General features: G+C 38.1%; 1 protein-coding gene across 1 annotated transcript in view; it reads right to left on the reverse strand.

Annotated features, from left to right (window-relative positions):
- Nucleotides 1-6969: 6969 nt before the first annotated feature.
- NEB (nebulin) overlaps nt 6970-21778 on the reverse strand; it is a 223788-nt gene continuing 208979 nt past the window's right edge. The window contains exons 138-147 of the mRNA XM_042948758.1: nt 18194-18286; nt 16369-16461; nt 15978-16070; nt 15563-15655; nt 14413-14520; nt 14123-14306; nt 13725-13817; nt 12670-12834; nt 12246-12352; nt 6970-7749 (exon numbers count right to left, since the gene is read on the reverse strand). Coding sequence (XP_042804692.1) covers nt 7576-7749; nt 12246-12352; nt 12670-12834; nt 13725-13817; nt 14123-14306; nt 14413-14520; nt 15563-15655; nt 15978-16070; nt 16369-16461; nt 18194-18286 — 1203 coding nt within the window. The 3' untranslated portion in view covers nt 6970-7575. The remainder of the gene's footprint in view (nt 7750-12245; nt 12353-12669; nt 12835-13724; nt 13818-14122; nt 14307-14412; nt 14521-15562; nt 15656-15977; nt 16071-16368; nt 16462-18193; nt 18287-21778) is intronic.

Consider the following 21778-nt stretch of genomic DNA (forward strand, 5'->3'; position numbering starts at 1 on the left):
TAAGTTTCATGAGGACACCAACTGTCTCTGGCTCATCACTCAAACCCCTGCATGCAGTGTGATCTCTGATCATTTCCACATGTGTGCACTCTGCACTGGTGTTCACTCTACTAGTGTGTGCCTACTGTGGGTTTCCTCAAGAGACAAGAAGCTTTGGGACAGCAGTTGAACGCCTTTCGCATGTGCTGTCAGCCCACGGCTGTGGATTAGAAAGATACCTGCAGTTAGGATTCGATCCCATAGCTATTTCCTTTTTGTAAGTTTAACTTTTAGCTTTGCTGTAGTGAATTTATTACCTATTTCAAAATTTAAATTAGTGTTTAAGGATATATATTTGTATATCAGGGGAGGCCAACTACCTACTTTTCATTGTAGTTAGCCCTTCTCAGGCCACATTTCCCCTAAGTGGAGGAGCCAGAGGGAGACTACTCATGTTTAAAGCTTCCTCATTGTATGGGGTGCCTGGGTGGCTCGGTTAAGCATCTGACTCTTGATTTCAGCTCAGTTCATAATCTCAAGGTTTGTGAGATCAAGTCCCACATTGGGCTCTGTGCTGTCCGCTAGACACAGCACACACAGTCCGCTAGAGATTCTCTCTCTGCCCCTCTCCTAGCTCTTTGTCTTGCTCTGTTTCAAAAATAAGTGAATATTAAAAAAAAAATAAAGCTTCCTCATTTTCCATGAGCTCCCTGCGTAGACACCATTTTCCATGGTGCTCCCCCAACACCATGCAGTGCAAAAACAAGGAAGCAAGTTGTATTATTAAGCAAATAATAAGTTGGTATTGAAAGTAAGTTATATGAAGTTTTTTTTAGCTTTTAATTACAGTATAGTTAACATAGTGTTATGTTAGTTTCAGGTGAATAATATAGTGATTTAACAATTCTGTACATTACTTGGTGCTAATCATGATAAATGGACCCTTAATCCCTTTTACTTATTTCATGCATTTCCCCAACCAACCTCCCTTCTGCTAACCATCAGTTCTCTATAGTTGAGTCTTTTTTTTTTAATTTTTCTTTTATCTTTGTTAGTTTTGTGTCTTAAATTTCACATATGAATGAAATCATACAGTATTTGTCTTTCTCTGACTTCACTTAGCATTTTACCCTCTAGATCCATATATATATATGTGTATATATATATATACACATATACATACCATATCTGCTTTATCCATTCATCTACCAATGGACAGTTGGACTCTTTTCCATAATTTTGCTACTGTAAATAATGCTGCATTAAATAGAGATGCACTTTTCAAATTAGCGTTTTCATATTCTTTGGATAAGTACCCAGTAGTGTAAATACTGGATCATAGAGTAGTTCTATTTTTAATGTTTTGAGGAACCTCCACACTGTTTTCCACAACACTTTGGCTACGATAGTTTGATTTCCCACCAACAGTGTACAGGGGTTCCTTTTCCTCCACATCCTTGCCATTGTTTATTGTTTCTTGTGTTTTTGATTGTAGTCATTCTGAGAGGTGTGAGGTGATCTCTCATTGTAGTTATTTACTTAATTATATTTAATTTTGGAGAGGGAGAGAGGGCAGAGGGGGAGAGTGAAGATCTTAAGCAGGCTTCATGCTGTGTGCAGCCCAACATGAGGTTCAGTCCCATGACCCTGAGATCGTGACCTGAGCCAAAATCAAGAATTGGGCACTCAACTGACTGAGCCACCCAGGTGCCCTTCTCATGGTAGTTTTGATTTGCATTTCCCTGATGATCTGTGATGTTGAGCATTTTTTCATGTGTCTGTTGGCCATCTGTGTCTTCTTTGGAGATACATCTGTTCACGTCTTCCTATTTTCATTTGGATTGGTTTTCTTTGGTATTGTATAAATTCTTGATATATTTTGGGCATTAGGGCTTTATCAGATATGTCATTTGCAGGTATCTCTCCTATTCAGTAGGCTGTTTTTTTTTAGTTCTGTTGTTGCTGCCTTTCCTGTGCAGAAGCTTTTTATTTTGATGTAGTCCTGATAGTTTATTTTTGCTTTTGTTTCCCTTGCCACAGGAGACATATCTAGAAAAATGCTGCAGTGGTCAATGTCAGAAATATTACTGTGTGTGCTCTGTTCTAGGAGTTTGCTTCACATCTCACATTTAGTCCTTTAATCCATTTTGGTTTTTTATTTTTATTTTTTTGGTATGGTGTAAGAAAGTGGTCCACTTGTATTCCTCTGCATGTAACTGTCTAGTTACCCAATACCATGTGTTGAAGAGACCATCTTTTTCTCATTGCATAGTCTTGCCTCTTTTGTCAAAGATTAATGGGTCATATATAATTGTGCGTTTGTTTATGGGCTTTCTATCCTCTTCCATTGATCTGTGTGTCTGTTTTGTGCCAGTGCCATACTGTTTTGTTAACTACAGCTCTGTGTATATTTTGATATCAGAGATTGTGCTACCTTCAGTTTTATTCTTTTCCAATATTGCTTTGGCTGTTTAGGATCTTTTGTGGTTCCATACAAATTCTAAGATTATTCTACTTCTGTGAAAAATGGTGTTGGGATTTTGATAGGGATTGCATTAACTCTGTAAATTGCTATGGATAGCATGGACATTTTAACATTTGTTCTTCCAATCCATGTGCATGGAATATCTCTCCATTTTTTTGTGTTGTCTTCAATTTCTTTCATCAGTGTTTCATACATTTTGGACTACTGGTCTTTCACCTCCCTTGTGTGAAGTTTATTCCTAGGTAGTTTATTATTTTGTGCAATTGTAAGTGGGAGTGTTTCCTTAATTTCTGTTTGTACCTCATTATTAGTGTATAGAAATACAATGGATTACTGTATATTAATTTTGTATACTGCAACCTTACTGAATTCATTTAGCAGTTCTGGAAGTTTTTTGGTGGAGTCTTTAGGGCTTTCTATGTATAGTATTCATGTCCTCTCCAGATAGTTGAAGTTTTACTTCTTCCTTGCCAATTTGGATGCCCTTTATTTCTTTCTCTTCTTTGATTGCTGTGGCTATGACTTCTAGTACTATGTTGAATGAAGGTGGTGAGAGTGGACATCCTTGTCTTATTCCTGACATTAGGGGAAACACTCTCAGTTTTTCACCATTGAGTATGATATACGCTGTGGGTTTTTCAGATATGGTCTTTATTATGTTGAGGTATGTTTCCTTTATTTTGTTGAGGGTTTTTATCATGAATGAATGCTGTACTTTGTCAGATGCTTTTTCTTCATCTGTTGAAATGATCATGTGAGGGCGTCTGGGTGGCTCAGTCTGTTGGGCGTCCAACTTTGGCTCAGGTCATGATCTCATAGCTCATGAGTTCAAGCCCCGTGTCAGGCTCTGTGCTGACAGCTCAGAGCCTGGATCCTGCTTTAGATTCTGTGTGTGTGTCTTTCTCTCTGCCCCTCCCCTGCTCACACTCTGTCTCTCCTTCAAAAATAAATAAAATATCCTCTTGATGTAATATGTCATGTTGATTGACTTGTGAATATTGAACCACCCTTGTATTCCATGAATAAATCCCACTTGATCGTGGTAAATGATTTAGTTTTTTTTTTTAATGTTTTATTTATTTTTGAGACAGAGAGAGACAGAGCATGAACAGGGGAGGGGCAGAGAGAGAGGGAGACACAGAATCCGAAGCAGGCTCCAGGCTCTGAGCTGTCAGCACAGAACCAGATGCGGGGCTCAAACTCACGAACCGTGAGATCATGACCTGAGCCGAAGTCGGACGCTTAACCCACTGAGCCACCCAGGCGCCCCAGTGATTTTTTTAATGTATTATTTGATTTGGTTTGGTAATATTTTGTTGAGGCTTTTTGCATCTGTGTTCATCAGAGATATTGGCCTGTAGTCTTTTTATTTTTGCTTTCAGTGTCTTATCTGGTTTTGGAATCAGGGTAATGCTGGCCTCATAGAATGAACCTGGAAGTTTCTTTCTCTTTTTGGAATAGTTTGAGAAGAATAGGTATTAACCTAACCTTCAAAATGTTTGGTAGAATTCACCTGTGAAACCATGTAGTCCTAGGCTTTTGTTTCTTGGGATCTTTTTAAATTACTGATTAAATTTCATTGCTGGTGATAAGTCTTTTCAAGTTTTCAAGTTTTCTGTTTCTTCCTGATTCAGCATTGGGAGGTTATATGTTTCTAATAATTTATCCAAATCTTCTAGGTTGTCCAATTTGTTGGCATATAATTTTTCATAATATTCTCTTATAATCCTTTGTATTTTTGTGGTGTTGGTTATTTCTCCTATTTAATTTCTGCTTTTGAGTCCTGTTTTTTTGTTGATGGATCTGACTAAAGGTTTACCAATTTTGTTAATCTTTTCAAAGTGCCAGCTCCTGGTTTCAGTAATCTGTTCTATCTTCTTAATTTCTATTTTATTTCTCCTCCAATCTTTATTATTTCTTTCTTTCTCCTGGTTTGGGGTTTTATTTGTTCTTTCTTTTCTAGCTCCTTTAGGTGTAAGGTTAGATTGATTGTTCATTTGAGATTTTTCTTGCTACTTGAGATAAGCCTATATTGCTATAAACTTCTTAGAACAGCTTTTGCTGTGTCCTAAAGATTTTGGACCCTTGTGTTTTCATTTTCCTTTTTATCTATGTAATTTTTTTTCTCTTTGATTTCTTGGTTGATGCATTCATTGTTTAGTAGCATGTTATTTAACCTCTATGTATTTGTGTTTTGTTTTTTTTTTTATTTTTTTTTATTTTTAAAGTTTTTTTTTTTTTTTTTTCAACGTTTATTTATTTTTGGGACAGAGAGAGACAGAGCATGAATGGGGGAGGGGCAGAGAGAGAGGGAGACACAGAATCGGAAACAGGCTCCAGGCTCTGAGCCATCAGCCCAGAGCCCGACGCGGGGCTCGAACTCACGGACCGCGAGATCGTGACCTGGCTGAAGTCGGACGCTTAACCGACTGCGCCACCCAGGCGCCCCTGTATTTGTGTTTTTTCCAGATTTTTTTCTTATGGTTGATTTATAGTTTCATAGTGCAGCAGTAGGAGAAGATGCATAGTAATATTTTGATCTTTTGAATTTGTTGAGACTTGTTTTGTGGCCTAATATGTGATCTATTCTAGAGAATGTTCATGTGCACTTGAATGTGTGTTCTGTTTTAGGATAGAATGTGTCTTCTGTTTTAGGATAGACTGTTCTGAATATATCTGTTAGATCGATCTGGTCCATTGTCTCATACAGAGTCACTGTTTCCTTGTTGATTTTGTTTGGATGATCTATCTATTGATGTAAGTGGGATGTTTAAGTCCCCTACTATTACTGTATTACTGTCAATTCCTTTATGTCTTTTATTAGCTGCTTTATGTATTTGGCTACTCCCCAATTTACAATTGTTATATCTTTTTTTTAAAAAGTTTATTTATGTAAGTAATCTCTACACCCAACATGAGGCTCAAAGGTGCCCCCAATTGGTATATCTTTTTGTTGGATTGTCCCTTTTATGATTATATAGTGTCCTTCTTTGTCTTTGTTTTAGTGTTTTTTTGTCCTACGTAAGTATTGCTACCTCAGCTTTCTTTTCACTTCCATTTGCATATAGGCGGCATCAAGATGGATCTTGCTTTTTTATCCATTCCATCATCACTTTATGTCTTTAGATTGGAACATTTACTCCATTTACATTCAAAGTAATTATTGGTAGGTATGTACTTAATTGCTTTTTTGTTACTTGTTTTATGGTTGTTTTGTAGTTCTTCTCTGTTCCAGTCTTCTCCTGTTTCCTTCTCTCATGGTTTGCTGCCTTTCTTTAGTGATGTAGTTGGACTCCTTTCTCTCTTTTTTAAAGGTTTATTTTTGAGAGAGAGCGCAAGCAGGGGAGGGGAAGAGAGAGGGGAACAGAGGATCTGAAGCAGGCTCTTTGCTGATAGCAGTGAGCCCAGTGCAGGCTCAAACTCACGAACTGTGAGATCATGAACTGAGGTAAAGGCAGACACTCAACCAACTGAGGCACCCAGGTACCCCTGGATTCCTTTCTCTTTATTTTTTGTGTGTCTATTACTGGTTTTTGATTTGTGGTTACCATTAAGTTTACATATAACATGTCTTTTGTACCTAGCAGTCTATGTTAAGTTGACCGTTAAGTTTGAACCCGTTCTTTGGTTCTTGCCCTCCCCTCCCCGACATTTTGGGTATAATGGCGTCATACTTTACATTCTTTATGAATTTCTTGACTGATTTTTATGCTTAGTTTTACTGCTTTTGTGCTTCCAACTTTTCTTATATTATGGCCTTTCCTTTCCAAAGAGTCCCCTTTAATATGTCTTGTAGGACTGATTTCGTGATCATGAATTACTTTTGTTTTGAAACTCTGTCTCCTATTCTGAATGATAACCTTGCTGGATAGAATATTCTTGGCTGCAGGTGCTTATCTCTCAGCAGTTTGAATTATGTCATGCCACTCCTTTCTGGCCTGTGGAGTTTCAACTGAAAAATCCCCTGATAGCCTTATGGAGTTACTCTTGTAAGTAACTTTTTATTTTGTTGCTTTTAAAATCTCTGTTAGTAATTTTGCCATTTTAATTACTGTTTTTTGGTATGGAACTCCATGACGTTGATTTTGTTGAGACTTCTGTGCCTCCTGGATCTGAATTTTATTTCCTTCCTTAGGTTTGGGAAGTTTTCAGCTTTTATTTCTTCAAATAAATTTCCTGCCCCCTTTTCCGAGATTGCCAAGGGCATATTGGAGGGGGCAGGTCAACGGGAAATAGTAGTGGTGGGACTTGCTGTGCCACTGAGTTCCTGGTTGTCACCTGCTGATCCCATAGCTGTTTCTAAAATGTTATCAGCTGAGCCATAAGGGAAGCTTACTGAACACAGTATAGATCTGAGAAAGCCTATGCTTGTGCATTTTTAACAGTACATTTTTTAAAGTTTTTTTTTTTTTTTTTGGTGAAGTCTAATGTAATGGATTTGCTTTATTGAAATTTTTTATTTGTAGATCTTAAAACTATTAAAAAATAAGTCATTACATCAGTGGTGTTTATTGCAGAATTATAGACTTTATTAGTTACTAGCTTATCAACAGTTTATATCAACTGTCACCTTTATAACTTCAGAACTGGAATAGAATTAAAAGCATCAGCATTCGGTAAGCAAGAAAAGGGGAGTATTTCTGCCATTTTTTCCTTAATGTGTTTAACATGTTCAGAATCCTGGTATTAAATGTTAAACATTTTCATAATGGAGAAAGACTCTGGGTTGATACAGCAATAACATTGCATAGACTTTTAAAATGCCTATTCTATAATTAAACTTATTTAAAAATCCTATGGAAAATTTGCTAATGACAGTTTTAAAAATAATGAACCTATGGGTTTAATGTTGTCTCTTAAGTTTTATATCCAAGTCCAGAAAATAATGAAGTAAATCTAGTTTAATAATTGAACAGATGGGTGATATTAACATTTGTTTTCCTTGAAGAATTACTGAAGTTCATATAGAAACAAATTAAGGGATGGTATAACTATTAGTCATGTTGACACAAAAAGATCATTAGGCAGCTTGAGTAACAGTGGAGTGTCTGAACGGAAATACTGACTAGAGGTTCTGCAGGTCCTCTAGACAGGTGCGATACTTGAAATGCTTAAATAGCCTCCACGTAGTTGGCTGGCAGCATGCCGGTCCTGCCGGTCCTCTGCACAGTGCCATACATCCAACCTTCATCAATCGCCTGAACATTTACAATAGCATCTCCGTCTCTGAAGGACACCTCATCTGCATCAGCAGCCATATAGTCGTACATGGCACGGAAGATTTTCTATTTGTGAAGATGAAAAAAGGTTAAAAAAAAAAAAAAAAAAAGATACATATTAGATTTGCAACAAGTACCCTAAACACCTAGTTTTAAGGTCTCTTACAACTTACTTCACAAATTTAAGTTGCACAAAATAGAATGAGCAACTACCACCAAGAAAGTAAAAAGACTACTCACAAAATAGGAGAAAATATTTGCAAATCATCTATCTGGTAAGGAATTACCGTCCAGAAAATATAAAGAACTATAATTCAATACTGATAAAAGGTGGGGGGAAGGGCAAAAGATCTGAATTCTCCAAAGGAGATGTACAAACAGCCCGTAAGCTCCTGAAAAAAATGTTCAAACCTTAGTAGTCATCAGGGAGAACCACAATGAAATACCACTTCACGCACATGAGAATGGTGATACTCAATAACCAGTTTAGGGGAAGATATGGAGAAATTTGAACCCATATAAACTGCTGGTGAGAATGTAAAATGGTACAACCACTCCGAATAGAGTTTTGGAAGTTTCTCCCATCTTAAATACAGAGTTAGCATATTCCGGTGCTACGTAGGTAAATACGTCCACATAATAACTTCTACATCTGCCACTGATAGCAGCCCAAAAGTGGAACTAACCCAAATGCCCACCAACTGATGAATGAAGAATGAAAAGGTGAGATTTTCATACAATGGAATATTATTTGTTGATAAAAGGAAATGAATTATTGCTGTATGATACAACTAGATGAACTAAGACCATTAAGTTAAAAGAATCTGGTCACAAAAGATCACATATTGTGTGATTTCGTTTACGTGAAATGTCTTGAATAGGCAAGTAGAAACAAAGTACATTAGTGGATCACTTAGGATTGGATGGTGGGGGATGGGGAGTAACTGTTGATGGGTACAGGGTTTTTTTAGGGTGATGAAATATTAGGAAATTAGATTATGGTAGTGGTTGAATAACAAAGAAAATCACTGGGCCTGTACACTTCAAATGATGAACTTAATAGTATGTTAATATATTCATAAAATTGTATGAAAAAAGAATTTTATATATAGCCTTTTCTTCCCTTTTGAGGAAGTCAATCTTGTGTTTTGGAGAAGAAAAATTTGAAAAACCATAGCAATATTGCATGTATCTCTCACTTTCGGAATTTGGGAGCATGTTAGTAGTAAAAGTTGCTACAAGCTATCCTCCACATGTTAAAAAAACAAACAAAAAAACCTGTAACGTGGGAGGGGAAAATGGGGAATTAAAGTCAACAAGCATAAAGTTTCAGTTAAGCAAGATGAATAAGCTCTAGAGATCTGTTGTTCTGGAGATCTCTAGAGATCTGTACACACAGCCTTGAACCTATAGTAACAAGAATGTATGTACTGAACACCTAAAAATGTGGTAAGAAGGGGGGGCTCCTGGGTGGCTCAATCAGCTCAGCGTCTGTCTCTTGATTTCAGCCCAAGTCATGATCTCGTGGTTCAGTTCATGAGATTGAGCCCTGTGTTGGGCTCCATCTGACAGTGCAGAGCCTGTCTGGGATTCTCTCTCCCTCCCTCTCTCTGCCCCTTCCTCCCCCTCATCTCAAAAATAGTTTTTTTTTTAATGTTTTATGTATTTTTGAGAGAGAGCAAGTGAGTATGCATGAGCGGGGGAAGGACAGAGAGAGGATCTTTCTGAGAGAGAGGGACAGAAGGGAGGATCTGAAGCAAGCTCCATGTTGACAGAGAACCTGATGGGGGCTTGAACCCATGAACTGTGAGATCTGACCTGAGCCGAAGTCAGATGCTTAACCGACTGAGCCACCTAGGCACCACCCCCCCCCCAAATTTTTTTTTAAATATGGTAAGAAGGTAGAGCTCATGTTAAATGTTCTTAGAATAGCAAAATAAGATTTTTAAAAACTAACAATTTGGAGATAAAAACAAAGATTGAAAGTGCCCAAATTTTCTTGATAGGAACAGGCACTAATTAGTAATTAGTATATAACCTACATATTTTTTCCTAGCATTCTGAAATATACATACATATATTCATATTCAGCGATAGGTTTCCCCTTTCCTGCTGTATAAGTAGAACAATACTATAAATAATACTTACTGTTCTTTCCATTTAATACAGCTTTGAGGTCTTTCCATATTTTAGTAATATCACAAATTAGCCAGGTCTATACTTTTGGTCATTTACTTGTTAATCATTTTTTCTTACACTAATCCCTGAATGTTTGTCTTCAGGCAAGTATTTTAGAAAAAAAAAAAAAAAAAAAAAAAAAAAGCTTTTAAAGGTGAAAGGTCAAATGGTATGTGCATGTTAATTTTTTTTAATTTTTTTTTTTAACGTTTATTTATTTTTGAGACAGAGAGAGACACAGCATGAATGGGGGAGGGGCAGAGAGAGAGGGAAACACAGAATCGGAAGCAGGCTCCAGGCTCTGAGCTGTCAGCCCAGAGCCCGACGCAGGGCTCGAACTCACAGACCGCGAGATCGTGACCTGAGCTGAAGTCGGACGCTTAACCGACTGAGCCACCCAGGCGCCCCTGCATGTTAATTTTTTTTTATTCACTACCATAATGTTCTAATATGCTACTTTATTATTGTTTTAATTTGCATATTCCTGGTTAGCAATCATGGTGAACATCTTTTTTGTTGGGTGTTTTATTTCTTCTGCTGTAAGTTGTTTATTCATTTGCGTACAGGTCTTTCTTATTTTGACTGGAAGGGGAATAATTTGTCAATGAATTTTTCAGTGTTATGCTTTTTAGATATAAATCTTTTTGTTAGGTATGCTGCAAATATTTCTTCCAGTTTGACATGTTTCTTTTTGTTATAAAAACACTTAAAGTTTTATGGTTAAATATATGTAGTCTTTTCTTACACATTCCTAGGTTCTAGAACTTGCTGAGGAAGGTCTTCCCCTGTCCCCAGTATTATAGAAGTAGTCTCCGCTTTTCTATAGTATTTTACAATTTTTATTTTTTTTCCCCCTGCTAATCTGTAATTCTTTAAGGGTCCATTTCTGGACCTCATCTATTTTCACATCTTTTCCCATGCTAAGATCCATATTTAATGACAGTTTTATAGTATGTGTTGCTCTTATTTGGTTAATAAGTTCCTACTGTCACTTTCAAAATTTACTTGATTATTCTTGCATCTTTACTCTTTCAAATAAATTTTAGGATTAATATACAAAATGGTTTAAAATTCCTCTAGGATTTTGACTCGAGTTGCCTTGAATTTATGTATTTATTTCAGCAAAAATGACAACTTTACAAGATTCCCTTCCTGAAATATAATGGGTCTCAATACTTAGATCTTTATGTGTTTTAGTAAAGATAGTTTCTTCATACAAATATTTTTATTTCAACCCTAAAGAATTGATGTTTTTGTGATATTATGAATGAGTCCAGGGTTTTAAACTAACAGTTTTTTAAGTAATCTGGTGAACTGTAAACATGATTTGACTTACCTCTTCTTCAATGGATATTAACAAGGGAAATCTAAGATAATGACATGTTTATATGTGTGACATGGGCACACATACATATATTCTTCAAGAATGAGGGGCGCCTGGGTGGCTCAGTCGGTTAAACGTCCGACTTCAGCTCAGGTCACGATCTCACGGTCCGGTCCGTGAGTTCGAGCCCTGCGTCGGGCTCTGGGCTGATGGCTCAGAGCCTGGAGCCTGCTTCCCATTCTGTGTCTCCCTCTCTCTCTGCCCCTCCCCCGTTCATGCTCTGTCTTTGTCTCAAAAACATTAAAAAAAAATTTTAAAAAAATAAATAAAAAAAAAAAAAAAAAAATGATTCCAAGCAGCAAATACAGTAAGATAGTGGGTAGGACCAATGAGCCCCAAATGATCATTTGCTTTAGTTTGTTCTAAATCACTGAATAATGCTTTTTAATTAACTTGAGTTTGGTAATGAAAGGTTTCTGATGGGGCGCCTGGGTGGCTCAGTCGGTTAAGCGCCGACTTCAGCTCAGGTCACGATCTCACGGTCCGTGAGTTCGAGCCCCGCGTCTGCTTCTGATTCTGTGTCCCCCTCTCTCTCTGCCCCTCCCCTGTTCATGCTCTGTCTCTCTCTGTCTCAAAAATAAACGTTAAAAAAAAAAATTAAAAAAAAAAAAAAAGGTTTCTGATATTACTGGTAACATGAGATGTGTATTAAAAGCATTACATGGAAGGAAAAATAAGATAAAAACAGGGAAGGAAACCCTAAGACAGTCTCTTAACTACAGAGAACAAACTGAGGACAAACTGAGGGGTGATGGAGAGGAGGTGGGCATATAATGGGTTAAATGAGTGATGGGCATTAAGGAGGGTACTTGTGATGAGCCCTGGGTGTTATATAAGTGGTGAATCACTAAAGTCTATTCCTGAGACCAATATTACACTGTATGTTAATAAACTAGAATTTAAAACTTGGAATTAAAAAAAAGACCAGAATAGCGATAATCATTATTGCACGTATGAAGAGATAAGAATGATTTCAGTAAGCTCCTGATTGCTTACTTACCCCCGCGGTAGATGGGTGAGATGGGATAGAGGATACCGTTGTCTGTTGGGTGGCAACTGAAGAGGATCGCTGTTGTGGGAGTTCCGTGGTTTTCGCATGTTTGTAAGCTACACGGTAGGGGGGAAAGTAGTTTACGAGAAGAAATGGTGGCTAGACGCCATTTAATCAGTGTCAAACAGTGGAGCAGTGTTCTCTTTTCCCCTAACTTACAAAGAACGATTTCCAAGAAAGGAGGCTCTAATAAAAGTTAATGAATGAAACATCTGGTTTCATGTGCTTCTCCACAGTTCTAGGCCTTTCTCATCATTAGAAATGATTTTTAAAAATCCAGATTTAAAAAAAAATTTTAACTGAAAGCATCTGCCCTAGTAACCCAGTCAGCGGGCGGGCCGCGACTGTCCAGGGCAGCGCCACCCACTTGTACCTGTGGAGGTGGCTGAGAAGAAGACGCCGCCGTCGCTGTAGGTGGAGAGGCGCTGGTCGGCCGCTTCCGAGTGCTCGGACTTGTCCTCGCCGCCGCCGCTGACGCCGCTGACGCTCAGCGCGCTGGCCGACCGCGACTGCTCCCGGCTCCGGCGCTGCGCTTGCGCTGGGGGGCGGGGAGCAGGCGTGAAACTTAGGCGGTAGCAAAGCCTGACTGTAATGAATCTCAGTTCGGTGGGGTGGGGGATTTGCGAAGCGTGGTTTTCGGTAGACTTCCACGGATTAAACCCTCGAAACCCTTGTATATTATGTGGTTGTCATCCTCATTTTCCACATGACAGCTGAAGTGACTTACCGAAGGGCGCGTGACTGCTAAACGGTACAGCCACGCTTCAAATCTCAGCCTGTCCTGGCCCACAACCCCTTCCCTCCACCCTGTCCGTTTTCCTGGCTCATCAAAATTCACAAACTCCACATTAAACTCCTCCAGAAAGCCCTCCCTCACTTCCAAATTAATTTAGATCCCTTTCTCTGAGTTCCTACAATTTGTGTGCAGACCTTTAAAACTGCACGTGTCAGGGTGTAACCACTGATTTACTGGTCTTTCCATCAGGAGAATAGAGTGGAAATTCTTTAAGGACAAACACTATGTGTCATTCTACATTTTAACATGAACAGAAGACACAAAGGCATGTGGCCTGTCTTGTTAATAATCTTCCTGGATGACATAAGAGTGTTCAGAAAGTTGCCAAAGGTCAAATTCATTCTCTTCCCAGTGCCTATGTATTTTTTTCCATTATGTCTCCAATAGAAAGATGTACTACTTTTTCTTGAGAAACAAAATGATAATAGTGGGGCCTAAGGAGATTTACATGGAGGCAGTGAGGCAATCTTTCCCTGATTTAAATTTTCGTAGAAAATGATATTGTCCCACCGGTCAGGGAGGTGTTTCTCTGCGGAATGACAACTGAGAACACTGAAGACCCTTGAGTTTCCTTGAGGTCACTGATGCTAGCCCACTAAATGGTGACATTTATGTCATAAGCTATAACATACCATTAATCATGTGTAAGCTTCGTGATTGTATATTGTCTTCTGCTGGATCATAGTCAAAAACTGAGCCCGGATTAGTACGCCAGACACGTAAACCTAAGATTGAGCGAAATTAAGGATCAGAACAGATGTTTTTGGAGGACTCCTGATATCTTGGAAAGCAAAGCATGAGCTTAATTAACCACAGGACCATTAACACCAATTTAGCTTAGTTCTCAGAGGAGAACAAAGCAGAAGAAAGAAGAGAGATCAGCTTTGCAAGCCGTGAAATAAGTTTTCTTTTACAACTAGTGAAAACAGAGACTGAGGTCCCTTTATCCTTTGCCTTCCTATGGGTAATTCCACTCCTGTTCTTCTACCCCCTCAGTTTAGAGTTGATTTTCCTTGTAGGCCTCATATACCTGTAATAGTCTCCTGATCCTGGTCATTCCGTTTTTGTTCCATTTCTACCACTTTTCTCTGAATACCTCGGTAGTTAATGTCACTGAAGTCCTGTGTGTTCTTCTTTACTCGTTCAGTGATAGGGTCTGTCACCACTGGTGTGAAGCAACCCTTGTGTTTCTCAAAGTCTTCATGATATTTCACCTGAAATTTCATTAATTCACTTTGTAAAAATATGACGGTGTGATCATTTCCTTTTCCACCTGATCCAGCAGGCTGGCCTGTCAATCCTGAAGAATCCCGGACTCACCGTTGAGATGTGACGTTGGGTCTCCCGCACCCGTCTCATCTCTGGAGTGTCTAGGACATAGGCAGCTTTGCCTTGTATTTGTTTCCGGAAGCTATCAGAATAAAGAACCTGGTAGAGGAGAGACCATGAATTAAGTCCAGGTCATGGTACTGTTCTAATTCTGAAGTCTCAAAACTTTTCCAGCACATGGAGATAAAAGTAGCTGGGAAGGGAAGCTTGAGTCAACTGAAAAGACCCAGTGATACCCTTGACTAACGGCTGAACAGATTAGCATGAGGACAAATGGGCAGGGCTCTCATCAGGAGAGAAAGGACAAGTTTTGTCTTTGAAAATGCAACTCTGATTTCCAAGGGAGATAGAGCACAGAATTTCAAAGAGGATCGGAAGAAATTGGTCTCTTGGATTTGCTGGGAATTGCAGCACCAGCAGACTGGATGGTATTTGGCACTAGGTGTGATTCTGACATTGAAAACAACTATCTTTTTAATTTTTTAAAAGTTTAATGTATTATTTAATCTCTACCCCCAACACAGGGCTCGAACTCATGACCCTGAGATCAAGAGTTGCATGCTCTTCTGACTGAGCCAACCAGGTGCCCCTAAACAACTGTCCTTCCAAGCAAGTGATCATTTTCACAGGTTTATGTCCAGATTTCATAAACCCATATGTTAACACAGAAATCAAGGTCCTCCAGACATGAAAAACCCAAAATACCAAAGCCAAAGAAGGCATCCACCTCAGAGTATTACCTGTTTCATAGAATACCTTAAAAATAAAGGAGAGCAGAAGATTGAGGCTGTTAGGAAGTCAATTTGTTACAGTTGGTTATGTAAGACTACCTAGTTGGTTATATAAGACTACCTTGGAGTAAAATAAAGGTAAGAGAAAACATTGGCAATTAACTTGTTATTTCTTAGTATGATCATTTGGAATTTAAAAGCACAGTTGTGTTAATTTTAATGTAAATTTTCAGTTGAATGAGAAGGTGCACATTTTTATGGTGTTAAAAATGTTATTTTCCAAGATGTTGCATTTCTTTTTTTTCATTTTAGTGTGCTTTCCAAGTGAATGAGAAAGGCGTGTTTCTATGATGTTAAAATGTTATTTTCCAAGTTGTTGCACTACTCCTGTGTTTAATCCTAGACAATACCGAGCTAATGTTTTCTTGGTTGCGCTTAGCTCGCTCCATCTCTGGAGTAACAGGTGTCGGAGTTGCTTTTCTCATATTCTCTTTGTATAATACCTAGAGGAGCCAAGAGAGCATCCAGACATCAGAAAGCAGAAACCAGTTCTGAAAACCATCATCTAGCTTGTGTTACGGCTCAATTATATCACACTCTATAAGAAACGCATCAGGGAGATAAAGCCATTAAAATGTTATTGTATAAAGCCAGAGAAGAAGAAAGAATTAAATCAGTTTGAGCTGGAGGGGTTGGTTGGTTGTTTTTAAGTGGGTAAAGATGAACTTAAAAGTTCTGGGAAAAATGTGAGGTAAATTAGTGATATAACCATGATTGCCAGGCTTATTAAAAAGGTAACGATTTCTTTTTTCCTCTCCGAAATACCGAGCTAAAGTTTTCTTGATTGCGTTTGACTCTTTCCATCTCAGGAGTAAAGGGTGTAGGGGTCGCTTCCCCCGGTTTCTCTTTGTATAACACCTGTGAGATACAAAGTTGGACCCGAAAATCACCAAGAGGCAATATTCAGGCTATTAAATATAATGCGATTTGGGGAAGAAAACTCCAGGTTTAATCTACTACATTAGTGAGAACGGCTCTCAAGAAGAAAGCTTAAAAAAATAGTTAATGGCAATAATACATGGAGTAGGTCATTTACAGTAGATTCTAAAAAAACTGGCATTTTGCTGGTTTTTAACCTGGGATGGAGTTAGGAGCAGGCCAAACTGCAGGGGTTACTTTGCAAAGTTAAAAGCACTTTCGTTTCTCAAGACAATACCGAGCTAATGTTCTCTTGATTGCGTTTGACTCTCTGCATCTCTGGCGTGACAGGGGTTGGGGTGGCTTTCCCCACATTTTCTTTGTACAAAACCTACACGGGTCCAATGGATCCAAAAAGCCAAAAAGAAAAAAAAAAGTTACAGTTACCAAAAGATTAAACAGAATAGATAATTTGTTATGAGGTTCAGGGTGTCAAACCATTTAGGCAACAAGGTTAGGCGGAAAGAGGTATGTTTCCAAAGGAAGCTGAGTATAGTTACAGCCAGACACACATTTCCAGGGTAGGCCCCTGCCCTGACATCCTGGCAGACCGCCTGACAGAACTGCAGTGTGCTCCAAAAAGACAGCCTTCATTTGCCCACTAGTCCATGAATTTCAAGCACCAGACAGATCATCTAGAAAGGACTGTAGGGGAATGCGCTTGAGTGACACGGAGAAGGCGGGGCCGGTCCCTACACAGGAGTGGGCGACTGGATGGTTGGTTGTGCAGCAACTCTGTATATAGACACATCCATACAATCCTGGGCCCACAAACAAGGATTTCTCCTACTCTTTTGTTCCCTGCTGTCATCCGTGCTCTGTCTCCTACCTTAGTTCACCAGCAAACTTCTCAGTAAGGAAAAATGTTCTCAGCGATTACATCATTAGCATCACCATAAATCCTTTACCTCAGTGTCTCACTTCAGTGTCATTCATGGGGAATGGGTTTGGGAAATGATGTTCAAGAGAAGGAATTCTGTTCAAGTAATGGTTCTCAAAGTGGGGTCCCTGAATAGCAAGCTCAGCATCGCCTGAGCGCTTTGCTAGAATTGCAAATTTGCTGGCCCCACACCAGACCCAGAAAATGAGAAACTGTGGGGACAGGGCCCTACAATCTGATGTAACAAGTGCTCCGGGTGATTCTGATGCCCTGTGCTCAAGTACTGGAGAAACCCACACATAGCGCTGATGTGAGGGGTCGCAGGCTTCTTCCTTACATGAGCTAGTGTCCTCCCCATACGAATCCCAATCTCTGCTCCACCCCCCCCGTAATCACTAAACATATATAATATCACAGAGCACAGGCTTACAGGAAATGGTTTACTAAAGCTAACAGTTAAAGACCACGCTAAAGACACACACACAAAAAAATTAAAATTGGTAAAGCAAAAACAGTTCGAGTGACACTTTCCTTTTTAAGTAAATTGACAGTCATGTGCTGAAATCACTAGTGGATCTTAGTTTTTTCATTTCTATGAGCACAGTACCTCCAAACAATCACATGGGGATTTGAGATTGTTAGAACTCAGTTTTGTTGTTATCCAAGCAAACTAAAAGACAAGTGGGGTTTTTTTTTAATATTTACAAATATCCGATGGAATAGAAATGTCATTATCCTTGAAGAAGAGAATCAGGGGTTATTTCCCCAAGGTCTCTTTGTTTAAATCTGACAGGATAAATTAGAACCAAAAGTCATAGGTGCAAAAGCTGAAGAAGATCACAACTCCAATGTTCCAGAAAGAGCTCTCATACCTACCCCACCCCCCAAATTTCATGAGTGCATAAAACAAAGAGACCTTGAGGATAGTAGATAGAGAGTAAGTTTGGGGAGAGATGAGTGAAAGGATATTTTATTGGAAAGTCTGTTACTTCCTGATATTAGAACTTTATGGATTAAAGCAATCTTGTTATTACAGGGTTAAAGCTAAGAGTAGCCTTCTAGGAAAGAAGGATACATGTGATAAACAAAATTCACAAAATTTAAGTTGTTTTTTAAAAGTAGGATTAATAAGTATTATTTTAAATCATTAAAGAAGTAGTTTTTGCTTTTCTTGCCAAAGTACCGAGCTAATATTTTCTTGATTGTGTTTGACTCTCTCCATCTCTGGAGTGACAGGTATAGGGGTTCCCTTGCCCATATTTTCTTTGTACAACACCTGTGTGATGAGAAAGCATCCAGAAAAAAACAGCCGTCAGTAATATTTCATTGGTTTTAAGATTTTAAGGACGAGTTCAACTTCCTTGTTACCACATGACACAGGAGTTACAGGTTGACAATTTGCCACAAACTACTTTAATGGCAGCCAGTCTTGGGCTGGGAAAGAGGACTGTAGGGCAGCAAGGACCTCAGCTGCTGGGGAAAGGTTGTCAGTTATTCATGTTATTGTTCCATTTCTGTGAGCACACTGCCTCCCAATCACGTGGGTTGAGATGGTTAGAACTCGGTTTTGTTGTTATCCAAGCAAATTAAAGACCAGTGGCTTAAACAAAAATATTTTAAAATATCAGATGGAATAGAAGTCAATTAACTAAAATTAAAAACTGAAGCCATAGTAACAAGGTAAAAATGCAAAAGTATGTCTTTTTGCTAAGTGAGGTATGTTAGAAACAAAGGAAGGGTAGGGGGTTTTTAAAAAGGAATAAATGTTAAATATCTATTTAATTATGAGGTTAAATGGCATCTTCTTTTCCCTTTCTTTCCAAAATACCGAGCTAAGGTTTTCTTGATTGTGTTTGACTCTCTCCATCTCTGGAGTGACAGGTATAGGGGTTCCCTTGCCCATATTTTCTTTGTACAACACCTGTGTGATGAGAAAGCATCCAGAAAAAACAGGCATCAGTAATATTTCATTGGTTTTTAAGATTCTTAAAGACAAGTTCAACTTCCTTGTTACCACATGACACAGGAGTTACAGGTTGACAATTTGCCACAAACTATTTTAATGGCAGCCATTCTTGGGCTGGGGAAGAGGACTGTAGGGCAGCAAGGACCTCAGCTGCTGGGGAAAGGTTGTCAGTTATTCATGTTATTGTTCCATTTCTGTGAGCACACTGCCTTCCAATCACGTGGGGGTTTGAGATGGTTAGAACTCAGTTTTGTTGTTATCCAAGCAAACTAAAGACCAGTGGTGTTTTTTTTTAAATATTTTTTTAAATACCAGATGGAATAGAAATCAATTAACTAAAATATAAAAAAAATGAATCCATAGTAGTAACATAAAAATGTAAAAGTATGTCTTTTTGTTAAGTGAGGTATATTAGAAACAAAGGAAGGGTAGTGGGTTTTAAAAAGGAATAAATGTTAAGTATCTATTTAATAACGAGGTTAAACGAGGTATCTTCTTTTTCCCTTTCTTTCCAAAATACCGAGCTAAGGTTTTCTTGATTGTGTTTGACTCTCTGCATCTCAGGGGTGATGGAGATTGGAATTCCAGTCCCCAGGTTCTCCTTGTATAGCACCTGTATGATAAGAAAGCATCCAGAACAAAAAGAGCAATCAACCACTTTCCCCCACTTGTGGAGAAGTGGGGAGTAGAAGGGCAAAGAGGAAGAGAATGAGTTAGAGGAAAGGAAACACCAGAAGCTTCTAGATCCAACCTGTACGAGCCTAGAGACATAAGTAAGGGAATGCAGGAAAGAGCAGCAAAAACGAAGAGATAGGAAAGGAAAGTTTTGTTATTTTTGTTGTTTGAACAAATCCCTGTAGCACTGAGCAACAGAGTGCACCATGAAAGGGAAGGATTAGTGCCCCCAGTTTGTTATGAGGAAGAGAAAAAAAATTAAAAGGGTAAGAGACAAAAGGAGAACCCAGGAAGTTATTTTTGATTTGGAAATGTTATTAATAATCCACATAAGGGTATTTGGGTTTTAGAAACATTGTATATATGAAGATACCTACACAAACCTTCTTTTGTTGACTTTTCAAAAGAAGTCCAAGTATTTAATTTTTAGTTTGGGTGAACACATTGGGAGAATTACTTATTTTTAAAGCAAATGGAGAGCAATGACAAGATTCTAAAAAAGGAAACTTCAAAAAATCTGTACAAACACCAGTAGGGGCAGAGAAAGTTAGAACAGAAATGAGACCAACATTCTGATCTTTGCTAAATAAATTTTTATAAGCTTTACATTCAGATCAGATTTGCCAAAGCAGGATAAATGTGGGTGCTTAGACACTGAGAAGGTTATGTTTTTAAAGCCTGGGATAGAATACTGAACACTTTTTTGTTTTATAAGTCAAATGATTATATTAATACTTAACCAAAATGGGGAAATGGATTCATAGGAAATGGCAGCATTAAGTTGTGAACAAGACATGTCAAAGTTTTTATTGAGATAAGCTGATTAGATTAAAATTATAGCCATTAATTTTTGGTTTAAAAATAGTTAAAGGGATTTTTTTTTCTTTTAAATACCGAACTAAAGTTTTCTTGATTGTGTTTGACTCTCTCCATCTCTGGAGTGATGGGAATTGGGATCCCTTTCCCGAGGTTTTCTTTATACAACACCTGTATGACACAAGAGAGCATCCAGAAAAAGCAAAAGCAGTCAAAACAGCCCTTTCATCTGTCCTGTAGGGACCCTCGTACGAGACTACAGACACCAAACAGGAAAGACAAATTCACCAAGTCAACCTAGCTCTTCAAATACAGATCTGGATGAGAACACGCTCCATATTTCCTTAGCTAACGTGCCAGTGTATTTGGTATTCAACTCAATATCAACTCATATTATACTGAATGTTTGTTTCCTGTGTTGGGAATTAAGGAAAAAATTACAAATAATTTCATAAAGGCACTAAAGTGCTTAGTGTACAATAGAAAAATTATTTTTTAATTAGATTGACAAATACCTATTTTACCTACATAGAACATCTATTTTGCAGAATAATAGATATTTAAATCCCCAGGCCAAATTTATGCAATATAGCAAAATTGGTCTTTGTTGAGTAAATTCAAATTGTGGAGGTGGCCAAGTCAGAAAGGTAATGTTTTAATACATAGTACTATTTATTTCACACAGAATCTTGAAAGCTCTATGCACCACCAGACAATTTTGCCTAAATGCAACCTGTGTAAAAATGAACACAATGGTTACGTAGGAAAAAAAAATTGCCCAGTACTGTCAGGATCATTACGATCTCAGATATAAACAGTATACTTACTCTAATGTAGAAGAAAATAATTAAAATATAGTTTTGAAAATTAATGCAAACCTTAATTCTTCTAAAAGAAGAAATCATTATCATCATCATCATCATCATCATCATCGTCATCCCCCCACAGGGAAAATAATGACTATAACATTCCAAAGGTAACATTAATTTACATTGACAATTTAACAAAATCAAAAGGTTGTTAGTGAATAGTAATTAAAAACAAAGGAAAACAAAACCAAAAGACAGTGGGACCAAAGAAAGTTACTGATCTAATTATGTGGAAGAATAAAACTTTCTGAAAATATTTAAACTGACAATAAAAGCCACTTTGGATCAAACCTGCTCCCCCCAAAAAAAATCCAGCTAAATTTTCCTGTTGATATTTGATTTTCTATCTCAGGCATAAGTGACTGTTAGGATCCTTATATAGCAGTTTCACAGACTGAGTATTATGGAATTTTTCAATAGCATTAATACAAGAAAAAATAAC

The sequence above is a fragment of the Panthera leo genome, chromosome C1 (genome assembly GCF_018350215.1).
Source record: "Panthera leo isolate Ple1 chromosome C1, P.leo_Ple1_pat1.1, whole genome shotgun sequence".
Taxonomy (NCBI): domain Eukaryota; kingdom Metazoa; phylum Chordata; class Mammalia; order Carnivora; family Felidae; genus Panthera; species Panthera leo.